General features: G+C 36.8%; 1 protein-coding gene across 1 annotated transcript; it reads left to right on the forward strand.

Moving 5' to 3' along the window:
- The first annotated feature begins 363 nt into the window (after positions 1 to 363).
- On the forward strand, positions 364 to 22,458 carry LOC112410706 (zinc finger protein 510). Its single transcript, XM_024761413.1, has 5 exons — positions 364 to 529; positions 1,472 to 1,530; positions 17,267 to 17,393; positions 17,671 to 17,766; positions 19,788 to 22,458. The coding sequence occupies exons 1-5, from the start codon at positions 364 to 366 to the stop codon at positions 21,485 to 21,487; spliced, it is 2,148 nt and encodes a 715-aa protein (XP_024617181.1). The 3' UTR covers positions 21,488 to 22,458.
- The last annotated feature ends 2,586 nt before the right edge of the window (positions 22,459 to 25,044 follow it).

Genomic DNA, 25,044 nt, shown 5'->3' on the forward strand with positions numbered 1-25,044 from the left:
CAACATGTGGCAGGAGCCACATTTCAAGTGCTTGATAGTGGGATGTGGCTAGTGACTACCATAATGGATAAAAGAGTTCTAATGAATTACAGGAGAAGCAAGTTTAAGGCCCTGCACCGGTGGTTCCCAACCAGGGTGATTTTGCTCCCCAGAGGACCTTTGGAAATGTCCAGAGACATTTCTGGTTGTCACAACTGGGAGAAGTGCTACTGGCACCTGGTGGGTAGAAGCCAGAAATGCTGCTTGACATCCTACAATGCACAGGACAGCACCCCTCACCCCCATGACAAAGAGTTATCCAGCCCACAATATCATTAGTGCTGAAGTTGAGAAACACTGCTCTATATGAAAGTTTCAACTAAAATGCATTTGTTTCCTAGGCCTAAGTCTCAGCATCTCTGGAACAAAGCAGCTCTTTTGTGGCAGAAAGGCGGGGACAAGAGTCCCATCTCAGAGGAACCACCCTCATCAGAGCTTCGGAACAGATGCAGAAGAACCCAGAAAGGAGCAGGTTGTGATTCGCTCCAAGGTGATTAAGAACTAGATCTTAATCACCTTGCCTAGAGAGAGCCAGACTTGGTGATGTCACCACATCCAGAATCCATCACAGACTGTGTGACCGTGGAAACTGTGGATCAGCTTGCAGAAGGTGGTGAGCAGGGGTGGAAAGGGATGGGTGACTGATATACTGCACAGGTAAAGCCACAGCCAGAGTCAAGGAAGTTCTGTCTTCAGTCCTTAAATAACCCCCCACTTTCTTCATGCTCTCATTCTTTCAGATTCTGAGCCACTGTCACGCCATGTTCATTACACATGGCATCTAGAGGTAGGCTGTGGCTTCCTTTATGCTGAACATATAGAATCACAAAATGATAATATAGGAAAAGATTTCTACTTTTGACTCTTAAAACCTTAAAACAAAATACTGAACTTGAGATGTATGTCCCCTGGTCACCCAGGACAGAGCTCGGAGCAAGGCACAGTGCTGTTCAAAACACAGCACTGTTCATTCTGTCACAGGTAAGTCACTAAAAGTGTCTTATCAAAAGTCTTTTTGAGAAATTGCAACAAATCAGAGCAAAAAGGTTTAAAAATATTTTGTCATTATCTTTTTGTTCAGAGTTTTCTGTTGATTTTCTAACTCAAGGTGTAAATAATAGGATATTAATATTAATCCTCTGTTTTAGTTTTTTGTGAATTAGTCAGGGAGGACATACATTTTTTTAAATCAATAGGAAAATAATTTACATCACCCAGTGAAAAACAGCAGGGTTATATCCATATGATCATATCAGAGATGTACATATTCAGGGAGTGCTGTCTCTATGTGGTGCTTCCTGCTCCTCAAGGATCAACAGAACATTTTTCCATAGAGAGACTTTTTTCCCAACTGGTGTGATGAGATTAGGCTAGTGAATACAGAAGCTCACCAGACCTTTCCTGACTCCATCCCTCTTTTCTTTACACCCAGCTTATTCTTCACAGTTCTCTGCATTCTCTCAGGAGCAGCAGAAAATGAACATATCTCAGGTGAGTTGTTCATTAACACCTTTTTTTATAATGGATTGTATAGATGGTTAATTAACATGGCAAAGTAGATATAGAAACGGATCAGAATTATTCAAGGAAGATAATAGAAAAGCAGATGAATAGCACAGCAGAGTTGTCATGTGGATAGATAAAGGTCCTCTGATATTACAGATTTTCCAAAGTGCAGCTGCAAATTTCTTCTGACCTTTCTGATAGCCGTGGCAGAGAGTTAGACAGACGATATTTGTTTGAAGAATTATGTTGATGAGAAGCTTAAACCAGACATTCCTCATGGAATTTAAAGTCGTCAAAGTCAGGAGAAATGTCTTTGTTGGTCTTCATGTAGGTGATAGTGCAGATCTTTCCAATGACAACCCTGAAAAGAATTCCACTGAAAATAAAGGGCATATTGCCAAAGCAGGGCTTTTGTTAAAACAGGTGTTTGGATAAGTAAAACAGAAGTTTAGTTATCCTGTTGGATCCAGGGATAATTCTTAGACTAACTTAGAGGTCAGTATGAATGGCTGTACGTTCATGTCCATAAAAATAGCTCTCCATAAATATTCCTCTCAAATACCTGTCATAAACAAGTTGTTTAGCAGACAGTTTAAAGTACTGTTCTTTGGCAAATGTTACCACACTTTCCATTCATACTTCATTCCACTGCATGAAGCCTTGGTGTCTCTCTTCATATGCCTGTGACCTGCACTCACCAGTGACCTAATTACAGTCAAATCTAATGGGTCTTGTGTAGTCCTTACCTCATTAGACCTGTCTCAGTGCCTGCCTCCCCCCTCTCTGTGTCTCTGGAAGGTCTCCTGCATTAGTATGTGTGACACCCTCCTCTGCCACTGTCCTGCCTCTTGTTTCTTTCATGGAGTCATCTTCCTTCTCCTGCCCTTTCACATGTCTCCTCCACAAGTTTCTATTCCTTCTCACTATTCTTCTAACTATTCTTCTTGACTCATTTCATCCCATTTCTGGTTTTAACAATGATGTATTTGCTGGTCTCCCAAATGAGGCTCTGCAGCCCACCCTGACCAACGGCACTTTTTGTGATGATGGAAATGGTCTATATCTGCATTTCCAAAATGGTGACCGGTAGCCATATGTGCCTCTTGAGCAGTTGAAATGTGGCTAGAGTGGCTGAGGGACTGAATTTTTAAGTTTAAAATAGTCATATGTGGCTACCGTACAGGACATAGTTGACTCAACATTTCTCTGTAGGTATCTAAAAGTATCTACAGCTCAACTGATTCAAAGTAAAAGTCAACATTCACAGCCCTTCCCAAACTAATCCTCCTCATCTTTCCCTATAGATGGTATCACCCCATTCAGCCAGGCACCCAAGCCACAAAAAATGGAATGCATGCTTGACTCCCGTTGCTCTCTCTCTCACTCTCTTAACTCCTGCCACATCTGGCCAATATCACGTCCGGGTACTTTTCCTATTTGTGTAGATCAGAGATAACAGCAATTTTATATGGTTCAATTTAATGTATTTTAAACATGTTCCTCTACTTTATTCCTCCTCTCAACTGAACTGGTGGAATAACTTCTTTACTGATCTGTCCCACCTCTTTCTTCACCTACTCAGGCACATCTTCCACATGGGTAGTTCATCTAAATGCTAATGAGGTAATGTATCATGCATTTGTATATCACCTCAGTGGCCTCTCATCCCTAAACAATAAAATTCACAATTTCTCAGAATAACATTCAGGCTTTGGAGAATTACAGATTTCATTTTGTCTTTTTACTTTATTGCTGCTCTGACTTTCTTGACAGCTATTTATTGAGTAGCCAAGATGTTGCAAGGAGGTGACACGTTCTCTAGTTACAACTTAAATAATACAGATACTTTTCTTTCTTAATAGTATTTACAACCTAGTGGGAAATATGACATTAAAAAATTCAGTATATAACTTTAAAGCAAAACCAAACCTCATTTAGTTTCTTAAACACATCCTACTGTTCCTGACTCTTGCCTCATATCCCATTCTCATTGTCTTCTCTGGATTGACCAAGTCTTCATTTCATTCACCTGGTGTTGTGGACTGATTTGGGTCCCCCCGAAATTCCTATGTTGAAGCCCTAACCCCCAATGTGATGGTATTTGGAGATAGGGTTTTTAGGAGGTAATGAAGGTTAAATGAAGTTGTTATGTGTGGGAATCCTAATTCAATAGGATTGGTGGCCTTATAGGAAGAGGAAAAGAGAGAGACTTCACACACAGGCACTGAGGAAAGGCCGTATGAGGACACCTTGAGAAGGTGACACCTGTAAGCCAGGAAGAGAACCTCACCAGAACCCAGCCATGCTGATACCCTAATCTTGGGCTTCCAGCCTCTAGAACTGTGAGGAAATAAATTACTGTTGTTTAAGGCATCCAGTCTGTGGTATTTCATTATGGCAGCCAGTGCAACTGAGTCACCTGGCTCTTTACTTTCTTTTTCATTTTATTTTTAATTGTAAAATATAGACAGCATAAAATTTACCATCATAGCCATTTTTTAAGTGTACAGTTCAGTAGTGTTAAGTACATTTACACTGTTGTGAAACCAATCTCCAGAACTCTTTTCATCTTGCAAAACTAAAGCTCTATATCCATTAAACAGCATCTCCCCACTCCTCCCTCTCTTCGGCTCATGGCAACCACCATTCTGTTTCTATGAATTTCACTGCTCAAATAGGTGGAATCATATAGTTTTTGTCTTTTTGTGACTGTCTTATTTCACTTAGTATAAAGTCCTCAAAGTTCATCCATATTGAATCATGTATCAGAATTTCCTTCCTTTTTAAGGCTGAATAATACTGCATTGTATGAATATACCACATTTTGTTTATCCATTCATCCTGTGATGGACACTTAGGTTGCTTCCACCTTTTGGCTATTGTGAATAATGCTGCTATGAACATAGGTGTACAAATATCTCTTCAAGACTCTGCCTTTAATTCTTGTGGATATTTGCTGGATCATGTGACAATTCTATGTTTAATTTTTCAAGGAACTGCCATACTGTTTTCAACAGTGGCTGCACCATTTTACATTTTCACCAATAGGGCACAAGGATTTCAGTTTCTCCAGATCCTTGTCAACACTTGCTATTTTCTGTTTTTCTCATAGTAGCCATTTTAATGGATGGGCGGTCTGGCTCTTTGCTTTTGACCTGTTATGAGTCAGCTTTGGTTGCCTCATCCAGGAAACAATGCTCTTTTTTTTCCCTTTGTGTCCCTCTGGGCTAATTTCCAGTCCTCTTCTGAATCTGCATAGCCCTCTGTCTTTCACCTATCTGCACTTCATACATCAGTGGAAATTACCTGATATGTGTTTGTCTGTCTGGTTAGACCATTAGCTCCAAGATCTGGAACCACCATGGGTTCATCTTCGTAGGCTTTCAGCTTTCCTAGTTGAGATTGCTCATTAAACTCTGTTCCAAATAAAAGATCATCCCCTATGTATATGGAACTGGGCCACCAAGAGAATATGGATTTATATTCTTCTCAGACCACCACTTCATTTCTTACAAGATAGAGCCCATTCCGTTATTATCTTCTCTTTTACAAACCTGTGCACATTTGTTCTGCTTGTGACAAATAGGCCTGTTCTTCTGAATGAAAGGCTTTCCAAAAGGAAGTTTTTCTGACTTTCCCTCTATATTGTGCTTCCTCTAATATGTTGTCATTTAGCCTCTTAACCTTTAAGATCATATCGCCTCTGGATTCTTTTCATGCTTATAAGAAGGACTAAACTTCTTGTGGACAAATACAGTCTCCTTGAAGGAGGTAATACACAGGAGATACTGGGAATAATGTGACGATTTCTTCCTCATACATGGGAAACAAAGTCAGGATTAAAGGAATTAGTTGATTGATTGATCACTTGAATTCAGTGAGTATCAGGATTTGAAGTTTGTCAAAGAAAGGACAGCCTGGTGGTATAGGCTCAGTTGATCAAAGGTGGAAGTTGAAAAGAATTGTGTCAGTCCTGAAGAATGGGTGGAATTTTGTTGCAGAGTATGAGCGGGTTACTGCATCTTGAAAGAATAACATCAAGTGGACTAAACAAGGGATACAAGGTCCAGTAAGAATCCTTGCCTATTACACTTTGGACTTCCTCTCAGGGAACACTAAGAGAGATGGAGAAATCTTGGGACCAGACTAGGTGTATTAGTTTGTTATGGCTGCCATGATAAAGTACCACAGACTGGATGGTTTAAACAACAGAAATTTATTTTCTCATGGTCTCAAGGCTGAAAGTCTGAGATCAGGGTAAAGACAGGCTTGGTTCCTTCTGAGAGCTGTGAGGGAAGAATCAGTTCCAGGCCTCTTTCCTTGGCTTATAGATAGCTGTTTTCACATAATCTTCCCTCTGTACATATCTGTGTCCAAATTTCCTCCTCTTATAAGGACACTAATCAAATTGGATTAGGGCCTACCCTAATGACCTCATTATATATAAAATAAATCCTATCTTCAAATACAGTTACATTGTGAGGTGCTGGGGGTTAGGACTTCAATGTATGAATTTTGAGTTGGACTAAAGCCCCTAACACTAGAAGTCCTTCGATTACATCCTTAAGGGTCTGATGTCGTCATGAGTTCTAGCATATGATATGGGGAAGAAATTCATGTAATAAAAGCAATTTTGTTTTTAATGTGGAAGTACTAGCAGAATGGGAAAGACATGAAAGGGGTAAAGTAAGAGTCCAGGTGACTCCAGAGTTTTTCTGATAGGAGGGCAGAATGGTGATCCCTGTTGTAGAAGTGTATGAGAGCTGAGATTTTGCATAATTTCATATATTTTTAAAGTCATTTATATTTCTTTTTTGTGAATCAGTCGTCTTTTTTGCTAATTTTAAAGGCTTCTTAATTATTAAAGAATTTTTTAATTATTAAAGAATTTATCCTTTTATTCTGACATATGTGACAGATATTTTTCCCTATTTCACTATTTGTCTTTGGACACTTTTTGTCCAGAGTTGACCAAGTTCTTTCATTTTTACTAGTGGCATTTTGAGAAATTGTTAAAATATAGAAAGATACAAAGGGATAATGTAATAAACCTTCCCTAATTATCAACTATAAAATTTTTTTTAATCTTTAAAAATTTTTTACTTATTTATTTAACTGAGGTACAGTTTTAATACTAGTAAAGTACACTCTAATTGTGAACTGAGTGGATTTTTACATATGTATATACATATAATTTACCACCCAGATTAAGAGAGAAAACATTTCCATCATCCCTGAAGTTTCTTTCCTTCCTTCCAATTTTCAGTTAATAATAACTGCCCTCTTCTGCAGAGGTAACCACTAATCTAACCTCACTTACCAGGAAAAAAAGTATAAATTCATTTTCAACACCATATAAATGGCACCATACCAATGCATGCACTTTTTCAGGGGAAGGGGCGGTCTGGCTTTTTTCTCTGTACATATTTTTAGATCATCAATGTTGCTATGTATTTTAATACTTTTTATTGCTGAGCAGCATTCCATTATATGAATGTATGATGGTATGCTCATTCTCTTGTTGGTTTTTCATTTGTGTTTTTTCCAGTTTGGGACTATTATGAATAAAGCTTCTGTGAACATTCCTTTGTGTCTCTTGGCATATCTTCATTTCTCTTGGTTATACAAGTAGCTTTCTAAAGTGGTTGAACCAATTTATACTTCTATCTGTACCAAATTCTCACTATTGTTAGCCTTTTTGATTCTAGCCATGTGTAGTGGTCTCTCATTGAAATATATAATTTGCTTTCTGTGATAAATACTAGCATTGAGCACCATTATTTGTGTTTTGGCCATGTAGATATCTTTTATGTAAAGTAACTGTTCAGTTCTCTATTTTAATTTAATTATTTGCTTTTATTGATTAGTAGGAGTTATGTCTACATTATCAATACAGGTCATTTGCCAGATGTACGTATTACTAATGTTTTTGCATTCTGTGACTTGACTATTTCTAGTGTCTTTTGATGAACTAAGTTATGAAATTTAATAAAGCTCAGTATCAGTGTTTCTTTAATGGTAATTCTTTGTGTGTCATGTTTGAAAGATCTTTCCCTACTCTGAGATCATGAAGATATTCTCCTGTGTTGTTAGTGGATGCTTGATTATTTGAGCTTGATTCACCTGGAATTACTTTTGTGTATGGCACAAGGTAAGTGTCAAGGTTCATATTTCCATATGGATATCCAGTTGCCCTAGCACCATTTGTTGAAAAGACCATCCTCTGTCCACTGAATTGCAGCAGGGCCTCTGTTGTTTAATCAAGTGAACCAGTCAAGTGGTCTATATCTAGACTGTATTCTCTTCCTTTGATCCCGTTATTTCTCTTTTTACTAGTACTTCACTGTCATAATTACTGTTGTATTTCAGTAAGTCATGAAATCGGGTAGGCCTTAAAGTTTTACTTCTTAAAAAACTTATTGGCTAATTTTGATCCTATGTGTTTTCATAGAAATTTCGTTTCCACTGAAAATCCTGCTGTTTTTTTGTTTCGTTTTGTTTTGTTTTGCGGTACGCGGGCCTCTCACTGCTGTGGCCTCTCCCGTTGCGGAGCACAGCTCCAGACGTGCAGGCTCAGCGGCCATGGCTCATGGGCCCAGCCACTCTGCGACACATGGGATCTTCCCAGACCGGGGCACGAACCCGTGTCCCCTGCATCGGCAGGTGGACTCTCAACCACTGCACCACTAGGGAAGCCCCTGCTGGGGTTTTTTAAGAGTAGAGGTGAAGTCTGACATTTCATTAGATTTACTCCTATGTATTTGATCTATTTTGATATTGTAAATTTTTTCTTTTTCGTTTTTGGGGTACGCGGGCCTCTCACTGTTGTGGCCTGTCCTGTTGCGGAACACAGGCTCGGGATGTGCAGGCTCAGCGGCCATGGCTCATGGGCCCAGCCGCTCCGCGGCATGTGGGATCTTCCCGAACGAGGGCACAAACCCGTGTCCCCTGCATCGGCAGGGGGGGGCCCACCCCCACCCGCCCCCCGGGGGATCGGGATGTGCAGGCTCAGCGGCCATGGCTCATGGGCCCAGCCGCTCCGCGGCATGTGGGATCTTCCCGAACGAGGGCACAAACCCGTGTCCCCTGCATCGGCAGGCGGACTCTCAACCACTGTGCCACCAGGGAAGCCCTGTAAATATTTTTAAATTTCATTTTTAGTTGTTGATTTATCAAAATACAATGGATTTTTAAATATTGATCTTATATCTAGCTATTTTGTTAAATTCGCTTATTCTAATAGCTTATTTTGGTAGATTCTTTTGGATTTTAAATGCACATCATGTCTTTTTCAAATAAAGAAAATTTTACTTCTTACTTTTCAATCTTTATGTCTTTAATTTCTTTTTATTCTTCTAGTACCATGTTGAATACAAATGATGATAATAGAAATCTTTTTCTTCTACCTCACATGAGGGGGAAAATACTTAATGTTTCACCACTGAGTGTGGTTTTAACTTTAGAGTTTTTGTACATGCCCTTCATTAGAATGAGGAAGCTCTCTCTGTTTTTAGTTTGCTGAGAATTTTTATTACACAGAGGTATTAAATTTGGTCAAATGCTTTTTGTGCACCTGGTGAGATAACAGTATAATTTTATTTCTTTATTCTGTTAAAGGGGCGGATTATACTGATTGAATTATCAGTGTTTAACCAATCTTGCATTCCTGGGATGTCTCACACCTGGGTCTGAAGTACAATCCCTTTCATGTATCATGCACCTTCTTGTTTAAATTTATGCTTAGTATTTACTTTTTATTCTATTCTAAATGGAATTGTTTTCTTAATTTTTTTATTGCTCATTGCTAGTGTTTAGAAATACAAATGTTTGTGTGTTGATCTTGAATCCTGAAAATTTGCTGAGTTTGTTTATTAGCAATAACTTTTTGTAGATTTAGTGTTTATGTATTATATATATTTATATATTAGATTATGTAGTCTGACTAGAGGTGGTTTTATTTTTTTCCTTTCCACTTCTATCTTTTTTTCTTGCTCATTTGCTCTGGCTAGAACTTCCAGTACAATGATAGAATTGGTTACAGTGGACATCCTTGTCTTATTCCTGAACTTTGGAGGAAAACTTCCTGTCATTTATTTTAGCATTGTGTATGGCATTAGCTGGGATTTGTCAAAAGTGCTTTTTATTGTGTTGAGGAAGTTCTCTTTTATTCCTAGTTTGTTGAGTGTTTTTATCATTCGTGTTGGATTTTGTCAAATACTTTCTCTGCATCAATTGAGATGATCATGTGGTTTATTTCCTTCATTCTATTACTGTGCTGTTACATTGATTGATTTTCCTTTGGTGAGCCACTCTTACATTCCTGGGATAAATCCTACTTGGTCATGGTGTATAATCATTTTAATATACTGCTAGGTTTGGTTTGCTTGTATTTTGCTGAGGAGATTTGCATCTATATTTCTAAGGAATATTGATCTTTAGTCTTGTGATTTCTTTGTCTGACTTTGGTTAAAAGTAACTCATAGAATGAGTTAGGAAGTGTTCCCTCTTCTATTTTGGAGTGAGTTAGAAAAGGGTTTGTGTTCATTCTTCTTAAATGTTTGGTAAAATTCACCAGTGAATCCAACTGGTCCTAAGCTTTTCTTTGTTGGGAGGTTTTTAACTACTAATTCAGTCTCCTTACATGGAACTCTTCAGATTTTCCATTTCTGTTTGACTCAGTTTTCATAGTTTGTATGTTTCTAAGAATTTGTCCTTTTCATCTAGGTTATCTAGTTTGTTGGTGTACAGTTGTTTATAGTGCTCTCTAATAGTCATTTTTATTTCTGTAAAGTCGGTAATAATGGCCCCATTTTCATTACCAATTTTAGTAAATTAGAGTCTTCTTTTTTCTTCGTTAGTCTGCCTAAAGGTTCATTAATTCTGTTGATCTTTTCAATGAACCAACATTCAGTTGATTATATTGTTTTTTATTCTTTATTTGGTTTTTCTCTGCTTTAATCTTCATTATTTCCGTCCTTCTGCTAGTTTTGGGTTTAGTTCACATTTATTTTTCTAGTTCCTTAGGATATACAGTTAGGTCATTGATTTGAGATCTTTTTTTAATGTAGGTGTTATAGCTGTAAATATCCCTCTAAGCACTGTTTTAGTTGCATCTCATAAGTTTTTGTATGTTGTGTTTTTGTTTTGTTATCTCAAAATACTTTCTAACTTCCCTTCGATTCTCTTTGATTTATTCTTTGATCTTTTGGATTTTTAAAGAGTGTGTAGTTTTATTTCCACATATTTTTGAATTTTCCAGTTTTCCTTTCCTTACTGATTTCTGGTTTCATTATATTTTGGTCATAGAAGGTACTTCGTATGATTTTAACCTTTAAAATATATTGAGACTTGTTTCATGGCCTAACATATGGTCTATACCAGAGAATGTTCCATGTTTACTGAAGAACATGTATGCTTCTGGTGTTGGCCTGAGTGTTTCTGTAGATATCTGTGATCTACAGTTCACAGCTTTGTTCAAGTGTGTTCTTCCAATATTGATCTTTTGTCTAGTAGTTCAATCCATTATGAAAGTGGGGAATAAAATCTCCAACTATTATTGTTGAATAGTTTATCTTGTCAGTTCTGTCAGTTTTTGCCAACGGAAGTTCTGTTGTTAGGTACATGTATGTTTATAACTGTTTTGTTTTCTTGATTTATTGACCCTTTTACCATTGTAAAATGTTCTTTCTCTCTCTCTCTCTCTCTCTCTTTTTTTTTGTCTTAACACATTATTGACCAGAGATATATTAATACTTAGTCTTTTGTTACCCAAACATTATTGACTGGAGACGGATCAATATGTTTGTAGAGAGTGATAAAATTAACATCACTGTGTGAAGTTGTTAGACCTTAAAATTGATCAAGAGTTCATTATACAACTTATGATTGTCATTATCATTCACATTTTGCTCCGTTAGCTTTTTTGTTCCAACCTTGTGTATATTATAAACGTAAAATTATAAACGTAAAATTTTCAAAAATGACACATCATGAAATTTTGAGTGAAGAAGAATTTTTTGGTGAATTTTATGCAGATACTTTCTCTGATTGTCCAAGCGACATATATACTAGTCTCTCAGAAGATGATAGTTCTTCAGAATATAGTTCTGATTCAGATGATTTGAATATTAGACCAACAGAATCATTGATTCTGATATGGAAAGTGAAAATGAAACTCAAGGTGCTGGAACTTGCTCCTTTGCTTCTACAGAAGAGAGGACTGAAGACAACATTTCACAAAAATTAGAAGACTTTACAGGTGTGTCAGGTGTAACTATTAAATGTAATAACCTGCAAAGTGTCAGTGAAATAACAGAATTAATTTTTGGCCAGCCGAAATAAAAATCGCCAGCCACAGGCATTAGTTTTTGCAAAAATCCCCCAGTCAATAATGAGTTAAAGTCTGTTTTGTCTAATCCTAGTATAGGCAATCCAGGTCTATTTTGGTTACTGTTTACATGATATATCTTGTGTTAGTCTTTTACTTTCAAACTGTTGTGTCTTTGAATGTGAAGTGTTACTTGTAGACAGAATATAATTGGATCATATTTTTTCAATCCATTCTGTAAGTCTCTGCCTTTTAATTCAAATATTTAACCATTAACATTTAATGTAAGAAGCATTTGTCTTCTATTTAGACATTTGCTCTGAGTATGTCCATTTTGTTTTTCTACTTCACAATTTTTGCTTTCTTTTGTGTTAAGTCAATATTTCCTAGTATACCATTTCAGTTACCTTGTTGTGCCTTTACTACATTTTTTCCCAGTTATTAGTGGTTACCTTGTTGATTACAATTAACAACTATAACAGTATTGTTCAGATGAATACAAACTTAATTTCAATAGTATACTAAAACTTTGCTCTTCTATAGCTTCACACCCTCCTCACTCCTTTATGCTGTTATTGTCATCTAAATTAACAACTTTATACATGTGTGTATTCTAGTAGCAATTTCTAATTACTGCCTCATGTAGTGGTCTTGAAATCATACAGGAGAAAAATAAATACAAAAAAATACATTTGTAGTGTCTTTTATATTTTTACCTGTGTAGTTACTTTTACCTACATAGTTTTCTTTATTTCTTCATATGGATTTTTGAGTTATTGTCCAGTTACTCTCATTATAGCCTGAATGACTCCCTTATTAATATTTCTTATACAGCAGGTATACTAATGACATTTTCCCAATCCTTATTTACCTAGGAGTGTCATAATTTCTTCTTCGTTTTTGCAGGATGGTTTTGCCGAATATTCAAGTCTTGGTTGACAGTCTTTCCCTTTGGTACTTTAAATATGTCATGCAACTGCCTAATGATTTCCCTGGTTTCTAATGAGAAATCAGCTATTAATCTTATTTGAGACCCTTTGGAGGCAATGAGTCACCTCTCGCTTGCTGCTTTCAAGTTTTATTCTTTGTTTTTCGGCCCTTTTTCCTCTCTTCTCTCCTACTTCTGGTATGTGAATGTTGCTATGTTTGATTGTGACCCACAAATCACTGAGACTTTTTGTTCATTTTCCTTCATTATTTTTACTGTATATTCTCAGGTTGGGTCATCTCAATAGATTTATATTCAAATTGGCTGATTTTTCTGCCTATTCCACTCTTGAGCCCTCTAGGGACTTATTCACTTCAATTATTGTACTTTCTACTCCAGAATTTGAGTTTGCTTTTTCAATATATGTATACTTTCTGTCTCTTTATTGATATTCTTTATTTGATGAGGCATTGTTTCCATACTTTTCTTTTGTTCTTTTGATGTGGTTTCCTTTAGTACTTGGTATATATTTAAAACAGCTGATGAAAAGTCTTGGCCTAGTAAGTCCAATGTCTGGACTTACTCAGAGACAGATTTTACACTGTTTCATATGTAGTCTGTTTGTTTTCCTATATATGAGTAATAGTTTCTCATCTGTTTACATCTCAAATTTTTTTTGAAAACTGGACATTTAAAATATGTGTAATGTGTAAGCAGAATCTCAACAACTGCAGCTGTTGTTATGTATTTGTCTAGTGACTCTTTTGAACTAATTCTGTAGAATCTGTATTCTTTGTCCTGTGTGGCCAACTGAAGTCACTGCTCCATTAATTAAATAGCCAGCTAGTAATTGGACAATGATTTCCTTAAATACGTGTAACCAATAAGGCTCCCAATATTTGCTAAGTTACTCTGTGTGTATGTTGGGGCATGCCTTCAACAATTAGCCCAGCATTTTATTACTCCACATTAGCCTTCACTTTTTTTTCATTAGAGCCTCAAGGTTAGTGAGAGGCAAGGGTTTAGCACCTTCTCAGGTCTTTCCTGAATGTGAACTCAGCCCAGGGATTGTGTGTCACCTTTTAGATCATCAGGAATATACCTGAGCTTTTCAAAGCCCCTTCTGGATATCTCATTCTCCAGCTTTTCCCTTTAAGCTTTTTAGTAATACTGTTGTTTCCCTTAGCTGTTAAAAACTGCCTGTAGTAGTCAAGTAGCCATGATGGTAAACAATATCCCATGATTTTTTTTAAAAAGTAATGTCTTATCCCCAGGGAAAATGTTATTTACAGCTTTGAGTCATATCAAATGAAGAGGGGTGGTCTAGGAAACCACCGGACAGGCCAAATAATGCCAGTTCTCTGGGAATGGGGTTTATCTTCTAATTGAACCTCAGTCTTAGGTACTGAGAACTTGGGTCTCAGCATTTTATTACTTAGAAGAGATAGGACAGATAGGTCTAGGCAGCATTTTTGGTAGTGTCTGCTACTGCTCTCTTCCTACTGCAGTGAGATCCCACCAATCACATTATGTGTTCTGATGACTTTCCCCTTACAGATTAAGTATTCTTTAGTGGAGATATGCATGAAAGTATTCTTTAGTGGAGATATGCATGAGTCTGAGTGGATTTAAGCACGGACTGTTCTTCCTCTACACTAGCCATCACCACGTGGGACAGAAAGGGGCTTCTTCTGAATTCTCCCCCAATCCTCTCTATGACAAATTGGCTTCCTTGAGAAAATCTCACAAAGAAGGTAGAAATTACCCTATGTCTGTGACACATACCATCTCCCTAGGGACTTCACACTCTTCACATTTGCATACATGTGGTTTTTATAGCTTAAGCTTCCTATCTTCTTATATGGAGTTTAGCATATGGTTCAGTAAGCAAATGAATGGGTCCTGATTCTCCCTATAGGTACCTATCTCTCCTGATTTCAGATTGTTTGCCATGCAATTTCATTTCTCTAATAAGTTCAAAAATACATTAATTTTCAGTTCACCAAGCTTTGTTCTTGTAAGATGTTAGTATTGCTCTTTTCAGCTTTCTACATCTTTGAGCTAAAATCTGAAGCCACACTGTATGATTGTAAGTTTTTCTAATTTGGCGAGACTTACTGTTTTTGTTTTATAATATGCAAAGTGTAGCAGAAAATAATTTATGTTATGATCAGATTATGCTTTATATTTCAGTTAGTCAAGTTGGGTAATTACATCATTTCAGTCTTCTGTCTCAGTGGTCAGCAAACTTTTTTGGTAAATGTCAGATAGTAGGCTTTGTGGGAGATATGGTCTCTCTTGGAACTACTAAACTCTACAGTTTTAGTCTTATAGCAGCCATAAATAATACATAAACAAATGAACATGAGCTGTGTTCTAATAAAATTTTATTTTCAAAAAAACAGGTAGTGTGCCAGATTTGGTCTTTGGCCCATAATTTTCTGACCCCTATTCTAAATCTCTATTGGTTTTTCAGTCTGCTTGTCCTGTGAGTTACTGAGAGAGTTGTATTAAAAACACTAATTATAATTGTGTGTCTGTATATCTAATTTCTCTCAACTATTGTTTATATATATACAATATACAGTAATACTCATTGTTCTCTGTAGTTATGTTCTGTAAAGTGGCCATGAACACTGCATTAGCAAATACTGAATCATTGCTCCCAGGGGAAATACAGGATTAGGTTCCTGCAAGCCCCTGGTCACAACGTTTTGGTTAGCCAATCAATATGTAACCTGGTTATGTGTGTTTCTGTTTAAGAACATCTTATTTAGTAATATTGTTGATTCATGAACATGAACTAACAGCCAACAGCACTGTAATTAATGCTTGAACACAGCCTATTAAACATGCTTGTTTTCTGCATAAGGCATATCACAACTTTTTTGCACTTAGGGACACTAGATAGCACTTCTTTTTCTTTTTAAATATGGAATTTTATAAATTTATTTTTATTTATTTCTGGCTGCATTGGGTCTTTGTTGCTGTGAGCGGGCTTTCTCTAGTTGCAGCAAGCAGGGGCTGCTCTTCATTGCAGTGCACAGGCTTCTCATTGGGGTGGCTTCTCTTGTGCAGAGGATGAGCTCTAGGCACATGGGCTTCATTAGTTGCAGCACGCGGGCTTAGTAGTTGTGGCTCACGGGCTCTAGAGCGCAGACTCAGTAGTTGTGGCGCATGGGCTTAGTTGCTCCATGGCATGTGGGATCGTCCCGGACCAGGGCTCAAACCCGTGTCCCCTGCATTGGCAGGCAGATTCTTAACCACTGTGCCACCAGGGAAGTTCCTAGATAGCACTTCTGTACTACACAATGGGGCCATTCTAAAATGTGAAACCACCAAGAAATAGCACAAAAATGAAAAAAGTGCTAAATAGACCACAAAAAGGATATGATTACTGTACAACAGCTGAAACAAGAAGGCAAGGCATTATCTTGTTCAGATTCAGCTGGGAAAACGTGTATTGGGCAAATTTTTTATCATTCTGTGAATGTGTGCAAATGAATGCAAAATCACAAGTACTGATTTGGAAGTTAAAAGTAAATTTTAGTGAGTAGGTGAATTTGCAAATACAGAAATCTGAATAATGAGAATTGACTGTATTTGGAAGCTGTGTTGATATGCTGTATTTGGAAGCATATCAATTTATGTTACATCTTCTGTTAAAAGAATCATTTTATCCTTATATATATGTGTATGTATATATATGTATATTTCATATTTTCTTACATTCAGGTCTACTGCTTTTCATGTTAATATAACCATATCAATTTTCTTTTGGTTAGTGATTATGTATATATTTTTTGCATCCTTTTCCTTTCAATCGTCTTACATCTGCCTCTATAAATTGTGTTTTCTTTGTTATTTTTATGCTGTCAGTCTTTCCTTTAATTGTATTCGTTAGTCCAGAGGTTGGCAAATTTTTTCTGTAATGTGTCAGGTAGTAAATATTTTCAGTTTTGGTAGTCATAAAGTCTCTGATAAAACTGCTAGGGTCTGCTTGTTTTTGCATAAAAGCAACCATAGACAATACAAAATTATTGGGGGTAGGGGGGTTGCTGTGTCCCAATAAAACTTTTATTTTAAAAAGTGGCAAGCTGGATTTGGCCACAGGTCATAATTTGCTGACTGCTTCACTGGAGCATGCCCAGGGTAGTAGAGTGAGATGAAAATTGTAGGAAGTGTATTTATATTTTTTTGCTAAAAAATAAATTAAAAAGACAAAAGTTTTACTAATATACTTATTGAGAGTACAAGTATATAACTCATAAATACATACAAATTAAGTTATTAATGTTTTTACTAATTGAGTACCTCCAAAGTATAAGCTAAAATTAGATCGCAGATAGGCATCCTTTATATTCATTTGTTTCAGCTCTTTATGGTAAACATAAGAACTGTTTTCATGCGTATTTCCTATGTCATCTAATTCTAAACCCAGATTAAACAGAAATGTACTCTTGCAGGCATCAGTGTCATTCAAGGACGTAACTGTCGAACTCACCCAGGAGGAGTGGCAGCAAATGGGTCCTATTCAGAAAACCCTCTACAGAGATGTGATGCTGGAGAACTACAACAACCTAGTCTCAGTGGGTGAGCATATAAGCATAACTTACCCTCATAACTCCATACAGAAGGCATTTTCTTTTTATGCATCAGTACACATGAATACTTTAGATTTTAATGTCATTTAGGCTTTTTATGTGACCAAGCCCTACTGAGGAATAGAAAGTGTTTGACTGCCGTTGCCAACTGCCAATGATAAATTTAGCTGAGGGCCTTCAGGATGCTGTTCCTGAAGCTTTTTCCACTTCTGGAGACTAAAAAGCTCATCATCTGGCCTAAGTACTCAGTTGTTGCCTGTTTACAGGGAACTGCATTTTCAAACCAGAGGTGATCTTCAAATTGGAGCAAGGAGAAGAGCCTTGGTTCTTAGAGGAAGAATTCTCAAACCAGAGCCATAAAGGTGAGTTACTGAGCACTAATAGAATTCTGTGGGGTAGTTAGACTCCAGAAGGTCAGTTTTGCAGTGAACACCTTCATATTTCAAGACTTCTTATAAGTCCCAAAGGCACAAAAAACACCAGTCAAAAGAGAATGATTAATAAACTTGACTACATTAAAATTGAGAATTTTGTTCATAAATGATACCATTAAAAGGATGAAGAGACAGGCCACAGAGTAGCAGAATAGATATACAATACAAGTAACCTAGAAAGGATAAGCATCCTGAAAATGTAAAAACTTCTGCAAGTCTAAATAGGAAAGCATAGCAACTCAGTTTAGGTGAAAGACTTTATATATAGGAGCTTTCAAACAGCTGTTAAATCTTTGAAAATGTGTTCAATCTCATTACTTTTCACAGAATGCAAAATAGAGTATAAGGTGAGGTAAGTAATATGTATAGCATGAAATGAGATTAACAAATCTGGCAATGGCAAGTCATGGGGAAGATGTAAAATATTAAAGACCCTTATTTATTGACTGAAAATGTAAACTGATAAAACCACTATGAAATCAGGAAGATGTTATCAAATAGTTAAAGTTTTACATACCTGTAACCAAGTAATCATTTTCCCAACTGTATACCCTATAAAAAGGCATGATTGTATTCTCTAGAATGAATAAAACAATATTTATGGCAATATTGGTTATTTTTGCCAAAATTGGGCTCATCAGCAACAGAATAAAGGAATAGTATTTCTTAAGGGAGAATTATACAGCTATATGAAATCTTATACAATGATTGCAAACATAATATTAAACAAAAAATATAAATATGCATGTATGGTTACATTTATGTAAATGTCAGAAACAAGCAAAACTCAATTACATTTTTAGGAATTAATATATAGGTGGTAAAACTGCAAAGAAAATCAAGGAGGTAAATATCAGGAGAGTGATGAACTCTTAAGCATGAGGAAGTTGTTACCAGGCAGGGATTTTTGCAGAGCCATTTATGTTCTGTTTCTTGACATGGTTTCTAATTCGATGAGTGTTCACTCTATACTGTTAAATTGCACATATAAGTTTTATGCAAATATAAATTATGTTTCATGCTTAACAGAAAGTTACAAGATGAACCAAAAGTAAAATAGTATTCACAGTTCATATAAGCCAGAAAGGATGGGCATCTAGAATGCATAAGGAATTTGGATCTTTGCAGTAAGGTCTTCCATGATACCTCATTTAAAATTGCACCCCTCATATCAAACTGAAATGTGGAAATTTAGAATGAAGTGATCAGGTTCGCTTATCTGCACTTTTGTTAGATGATATAAGTCAAAGGTATCACAGCCAGAATTGAGCAGTGAATCTAATTTAATTACAAGAATTGATTTTCCTTTTATCAGTCTTATACTTGTTTGTATTTCTATGACTCACAGCTGCAAGATGGGTTTTATCCTGAGCTATAAACCTCTTCATTTAATCATGAGGAGGTTGGTGCTATCAATTTAATTTGATTTTGAAAGACTGAATGGAAATAAGGAATGATATCAAATTGAAGTATGAAGAGTCTTGAGGATTCTACCAGTAGAGCCTAGATAATGTTGGACCTCTACTGTAATTTACTTCCTCAAACCAAACCATTCTCCTGTTGGACCTAGCCTATCAATGCTTATTATCTCCTAATTTTCTTGTTACTCTACTTAAGTTTATAACCCCTCATGTTGTATTAATTATCTGGTTTTCCTGCTCCCTAAAATCATTCCCATAAAAGTCTTAATTTCTCTCCCTTCTCTGCCCAGGTAGGAAAATCCAATTTATCACAATCCAACTACAGAGAATGTATTTATAACCAGTTTCCTCTCTAATTTTCACTGTGTCAATATTATTTTTTAAAGGAGGGTGTCTCTCTCTCATACACACAAACCCACAAATTAATCTTGAGAAACCAAAAAATGAAATGCAACAAAGGCTGTATGTTTATAAGCCCCATCCATAAGAATAGTAAGATTCAAAGTGTTTTCAATTTTTCTGTTTTAGAAGACTACAGAGATGAAAATCTAATCAAGAGGAACAAAAAAATCAAAGACAAACACCTGCAGCAAGTAACATCTATAAATAATAAACAGTTGCCTAGAGAGGAGGAAGAAGTTTTGAGAAAACCATTTAATCTGCACATAGTTCCTGTTTCTTCATCAAAAATGTCCTGTAAATGTGACTCATGCGGAGTGAATTCGCAAAGTATTTCTCAATTTATCATTAATAGTAGAACCTACTCAACAAAAAAAACAGATTGTTATAATGTATGTGAAAATTTGCCTTTCAAAATTAAGCTTGAAAGAACTCATACTGGAGAGAAATTTTATGAATATAATAAAAATCAGGAAACCCTCAGTTATAAGGAAAATCTTCCTGAACATCAGAAGTCTCAAACATTAAAGCAAGCTTTTGAATTTAATGGTATTGGAAAAGCCTTCTATGTTGAGGCTGCCTGTGTTAAACATAAGAGTACTCATACAGGACAACAATCCTGTAAAGATGAAGAGTTTAGGAAAAACTATGACAAGATAACTCTCTTTGACCACGAAAGAACTGGGACAGGGGAGAAACACACTTATCTTAACCAGTGTGGGAAATCCTTCTGTGAGAAGTCAGCTATCAAGGAATACAATAAATTTAACATGACTGTGAAACATTGTGAATGTATTACAAGTGGGAATAATTTCAGCAGGAAGTCATACCTTACTCAACCTCAGAGAACTCTCACAGAAGAGAATCCATTGGTATGTAATGACAGAACACAAACTGGAGATAAACACTTTGAATGTCATGAAAATAGGAAGTCTTACCAGAAAGCCCACAAAGTATGCCAGAGAACTCACTATGAAGTAAAACCCTATAAATGTAATGAATGTGGGAAATCCTTCTGTCAAAAAGGACATCTCATTCAACATCAGAGAACTCACACAGGAGAGAAACCATTTGAATGTAATGAATGTGGAAAAACTTTCTCCCAGAAGTCACACCTCAGTACACATCAGAGAATTCACACAGCAGAGAAACCCTATAAATGTAATGACTGTGGGAAAACATTTGTCCAGAAGTCAACCCTCAGGGGACATCAGAGAATTCACACAGGAGAGAAACCCTATGAATGTTGTGATTGTGGGAAAACTTTTGTTCAAAGGTCAACCCTCAAAGATCATCACAGAATTCACACAGGGGAGAAATCCTTTCTGTGTAACGAATGTGGGAAAAGTTTTGGCCAGAAGTCAAACCTCAGAATACATCAGAGAATTCACAGTGGTGAGAAAACTTATCACTGTAAAGAATGTGAAAAATCCTTCTGGCGAAAAGACCATCTCATTCAGCATCAGAAAACACACACAGGAGAGAAACCATTTAAATGTAATGAGTGTGGGAAAACTTTCGCCCGGACATCAACCCTCAGAGTTCATCAGAGAATTCACACTGGGGAGAAACCATTTAAATGTAATGAATGTGGGAAAAAATTTGTCCGGAAGGCAATCCTTAGTGATCATCAGAGAATTCATACAGGGGAGAAACCCTTTCAGTGTAATAAATGTGGGAAAACTTTTGGTCAGAAATCAAACCTTAGAATACATCAGAGAGCTCACAGTGGGGAGAAATCTTATGAATGTAATGAATATGGAATATTGCATAAGAAGTCAACCCTAAGTGTATACCAGAGAATTCAGGGAGGGCGAAAACCAAATTGATATAATAACTGTGGAAAATTCTTCTGACTAAGAGACCAACCTATTTGACATCAGAAAAGTCACAAGGAGAAAAACCATATAAGTCTGAATATAGGAAGAATTTTGCCCAAAAGGCAACTCCGAGAGTGTATCAGAGAATTCACACAGGATTTCTTTCAAGGTGCTCTGGAAACCCTGTTGGATAGAGTCATGCCTTGTTAGATAACTCATATCACATGCACTGGTAATCTCATTAGTAAGAATTTTATAGCTAAACTAAATTTCCCTATCTCCCTTTCATCTAACTGGGGCTTTGTGACTGTCTAGTAGACTGAGAATGCTCATGTTGTATGCCACACCTAGTTCTGACTTCCCTGATCCCAGCAGTATCTCAGTCATACATGGAATAGTAGCAACTATCCCTTAGAGAGGAAATGTATCCCCCACTTTCCTGCCTTAAGCAAAGCTGCTGGCTCAGTAGGACCCTCAACTCATAAGTACTCTAATTGGGCCTGTTTCACTGATGGTTTTGCTAGTTGAAACCTCTTGGACACTGTGACTGTTCAACCTCAGTGCCATTATGCAGACCACAAAACTAATGTGGCTGCTCCTGTCACTGGGCAGAACACAAAGATGTTCTCAACTCTAGCCAGTATTCCCTCTGATGAAACTTGGTGCGTTTTCATTGACTCTTGGGTTCTTACTGTACCTAGCTATCTGACATGCCTGTTGTAAAACTATAGGCTTATAAAAGGAACCCTGTTTGGCACTGTGAACTGTGGGGGGAAAATCACAGCTGCTGAGCACAACGTCTGGGTTGTTCAACTAGATTCACATGGTAAGAGACTATTCTCTGGTAAGACTGACTGGAATCAAGTTGCTGATCAGGCCCCCACTACCCTTATTCAGGATTGCTACCTGAATCCATATCATACTGATGGCAAAACATTTACCATCTTACCCTGGATACAAAGTAAAGGTCTGTGTATATATCCAGTGTTTCCTTTGATGTCATTTGATACAAGAATGTAGTTTTTTTCTTCTGGATTAGTAGCCTGTGCTCCATATGCCATTTGGTTAATTCATCCCTTTCCTACTGATTTTAAATATCTTCATATACTAACTTGTCATATGTAAACATATTGCATATAACTTATGACCATATTAGTAACAGATTCTTCTTTTATGAACAGGGATGGCACATACCTCATATGAGCCAAAATACCCTGTCTTTCTGGCCTGATACTGAATGTTTCACTGAAGGGTATTTGAATCAAGTTTAGAAAAGGAGAATACCTCCTAGGACTTCGGTAATGAAACATCACAGACCAGTTACATTGTTACTCCAGAGCTGCCAGCAGCATTGGGAAGAAGATTCAACTGTGATAAGAGAAAATAATGTCCAGTTAGTACTATATTCCCTGAAAATCAAGAGATTACTGTTTGCTCCGTTTTTATAATTGTTGGTAATATAAAGTCATTCTTTCATAAAATTCCTCTGTTTTCTTAAGATATGTAGAATCATCTCCTTTACACCCCCTTTCAGATATCATCTTTTAGGATTGTGATTGGATTTGCTATTAAGTTCAGGACCATCTACCCTCCAAGATGGAACCAATTCACCCAAGTGGCCTGAATGGGAGGCCAGGTGACAAAGTCCCCTGATGGCACTCATGCTGTATCTGCTGTCTCCTTGGTGGGGAAGCCTCTCCAGATAATACATTATCAACTGGAGACCATGGTCTATGCTGTAGTCACAAACGCTCCATTCTCCCTGCCTGGTTCATCTCCTTTCCAAGTATTAACTTTTATTCCAACAGATGGGTGCCTTATCTAGAGACACTGGCAGAGTCAATTTTCTGTCTGCCTGCCTACTAAGGGTCTTCGAGCTAATAAAAGAAGCCTCCATGAAGGCAGGAAATTTTATCTGTTTTGTTCATAACATGTCCCTCTACGTATTGGACATTAAAAAATTATGAAGAGTCCCTCTACATATTGGGCACTAAAAAATACTTGTTGAACATAGAATTATAAAAGTGATGTCTGAAAATTGTTCCTTTTGAGTCTTCAAATTATATTTTGAGATTATTCATTATTACTATAAATAGTTAAGGAAATTATTGCTCTAAGCTCCCACTCAGACTCCTCTTTTGGATATTTTCTAAAATTGCTAAGAGAAAACTCAATATTCAGAAGTGTTCTTCAGATCTCTTTCAGCCAAAACAAAATTTGTTTTCAATAAACTAGTATTCCCAGTTCAAAATTATGTCTGCATAGCTATGTATGGGTACATAGCTATAGCTAAGTACCAATCCAAAAAATTGTGCATAACAAAAACAATGATAAATTAGATTTTCAGGATCAACCAAATGGGAAGGCAAAATAATTAGTTCTTGGGGTCATGTATTTAATTCATCATATCATTAGTTCTGCTCATTTTTACTTCCCAATCAACTTCCTGACAGTTACAAGGAAAAGTTTTTTATTTTCTCAGGTCCAAGAATCTATCTCCTAGGAGACATGTCTGACCCCAAAAGAACAGGTATAACATCTGCTCTGACCTACCTCCACGTTTTGTTTTTCCTTGCCAGGTATATACTACCTCTTCTGTCACATTAAAGGTCTCCCTAGAAGCCTAGCAGAAATAGTATATACTGTCCTTCTACCAAGGCAGCTTCACACTATAATGGGTGTGAAACAAATTTGTTTTGTGGAGACTGCAGTCTCCAAGTACCATTAACCTGCCTGACCAACTGGCTATTTTAGTGATCTTCCAGTTTTCTAAGGAACTGACTGCCAACTGACAAAAGCATAATTAGCTTAATTATCAGCTAACTAGCTTGATACACAATTAATAAACTGAGAAACTACTTGGAATATTACTCAGCCATAAAAAAGAACAAATTTAAGCCATTTGCAGCAACGTGGATGGACCTAGAGATTGTCATACTGAGTGAAGTAAGAGAAAGACAAATATATGATATTGCTTATATGTGGAATCTAAAATGGAAATGAACATATTTACAAAACAGAGTCACAGATGTAGAAAACAAACTTATGGTTACCAGTGGGGAAAGGGTGGGGGAGGGATCAATTGGAAGATTGGGATTGACATACATGCACTACTATATGTAAAATAGATAACTAATAAGGACCTAGTGTATAACACACAGAACTCTATACTCTAACGAACTATATGGAAAAAGAATCTAAAAAAGAGTGCCTATATGTATATATATATAACTGATTCACTGCTGTACACCAGAAAATAACATGACATTGTAAATCAACTCTACTCCAATAAAAATTGTACAAAATAAAATCTTCAAACACTTGCAAATTAACACACTTTTAAATGTTTCATGGGACAGAGGAAGTTACAAAGGGAATGAGAAAATAATTTGAAGTGAACAAAAAGGAAAAATCTTGTCAAAATTTGTGCACTGGCAGTGGTTGAGAGTCCGCCTGCCGATGCAGGGGACACAGGTTCGTGCCCTGGTCTGGAAGACCCCACATGCTGCAGAGCGGCTGGGCCCGTGAGCCATGGCCGCTGAGCCTGCGCATGTGGAGCCTGTGCT

The sequence above is a fragment of the Neophocaena asiaeorientalis genome, unplaced genomic scaffold (genome assembly GCF_003031525.2).
Source record: "Neophocaena asiaeorientalis asiaeorientalis breed wild unplaced genomic scaffold, Neophocaena_asiaeorientalis_V1.1 scaffold247, whole genome shotgun sequence".
Classification (NCBI taxonomy): Eukaryota; Metazoa; Chordata; class Mammalia; order Artiodactyla; family Phocoenidae; genus Neophocaena; species Neophocaena asiaeorientalis.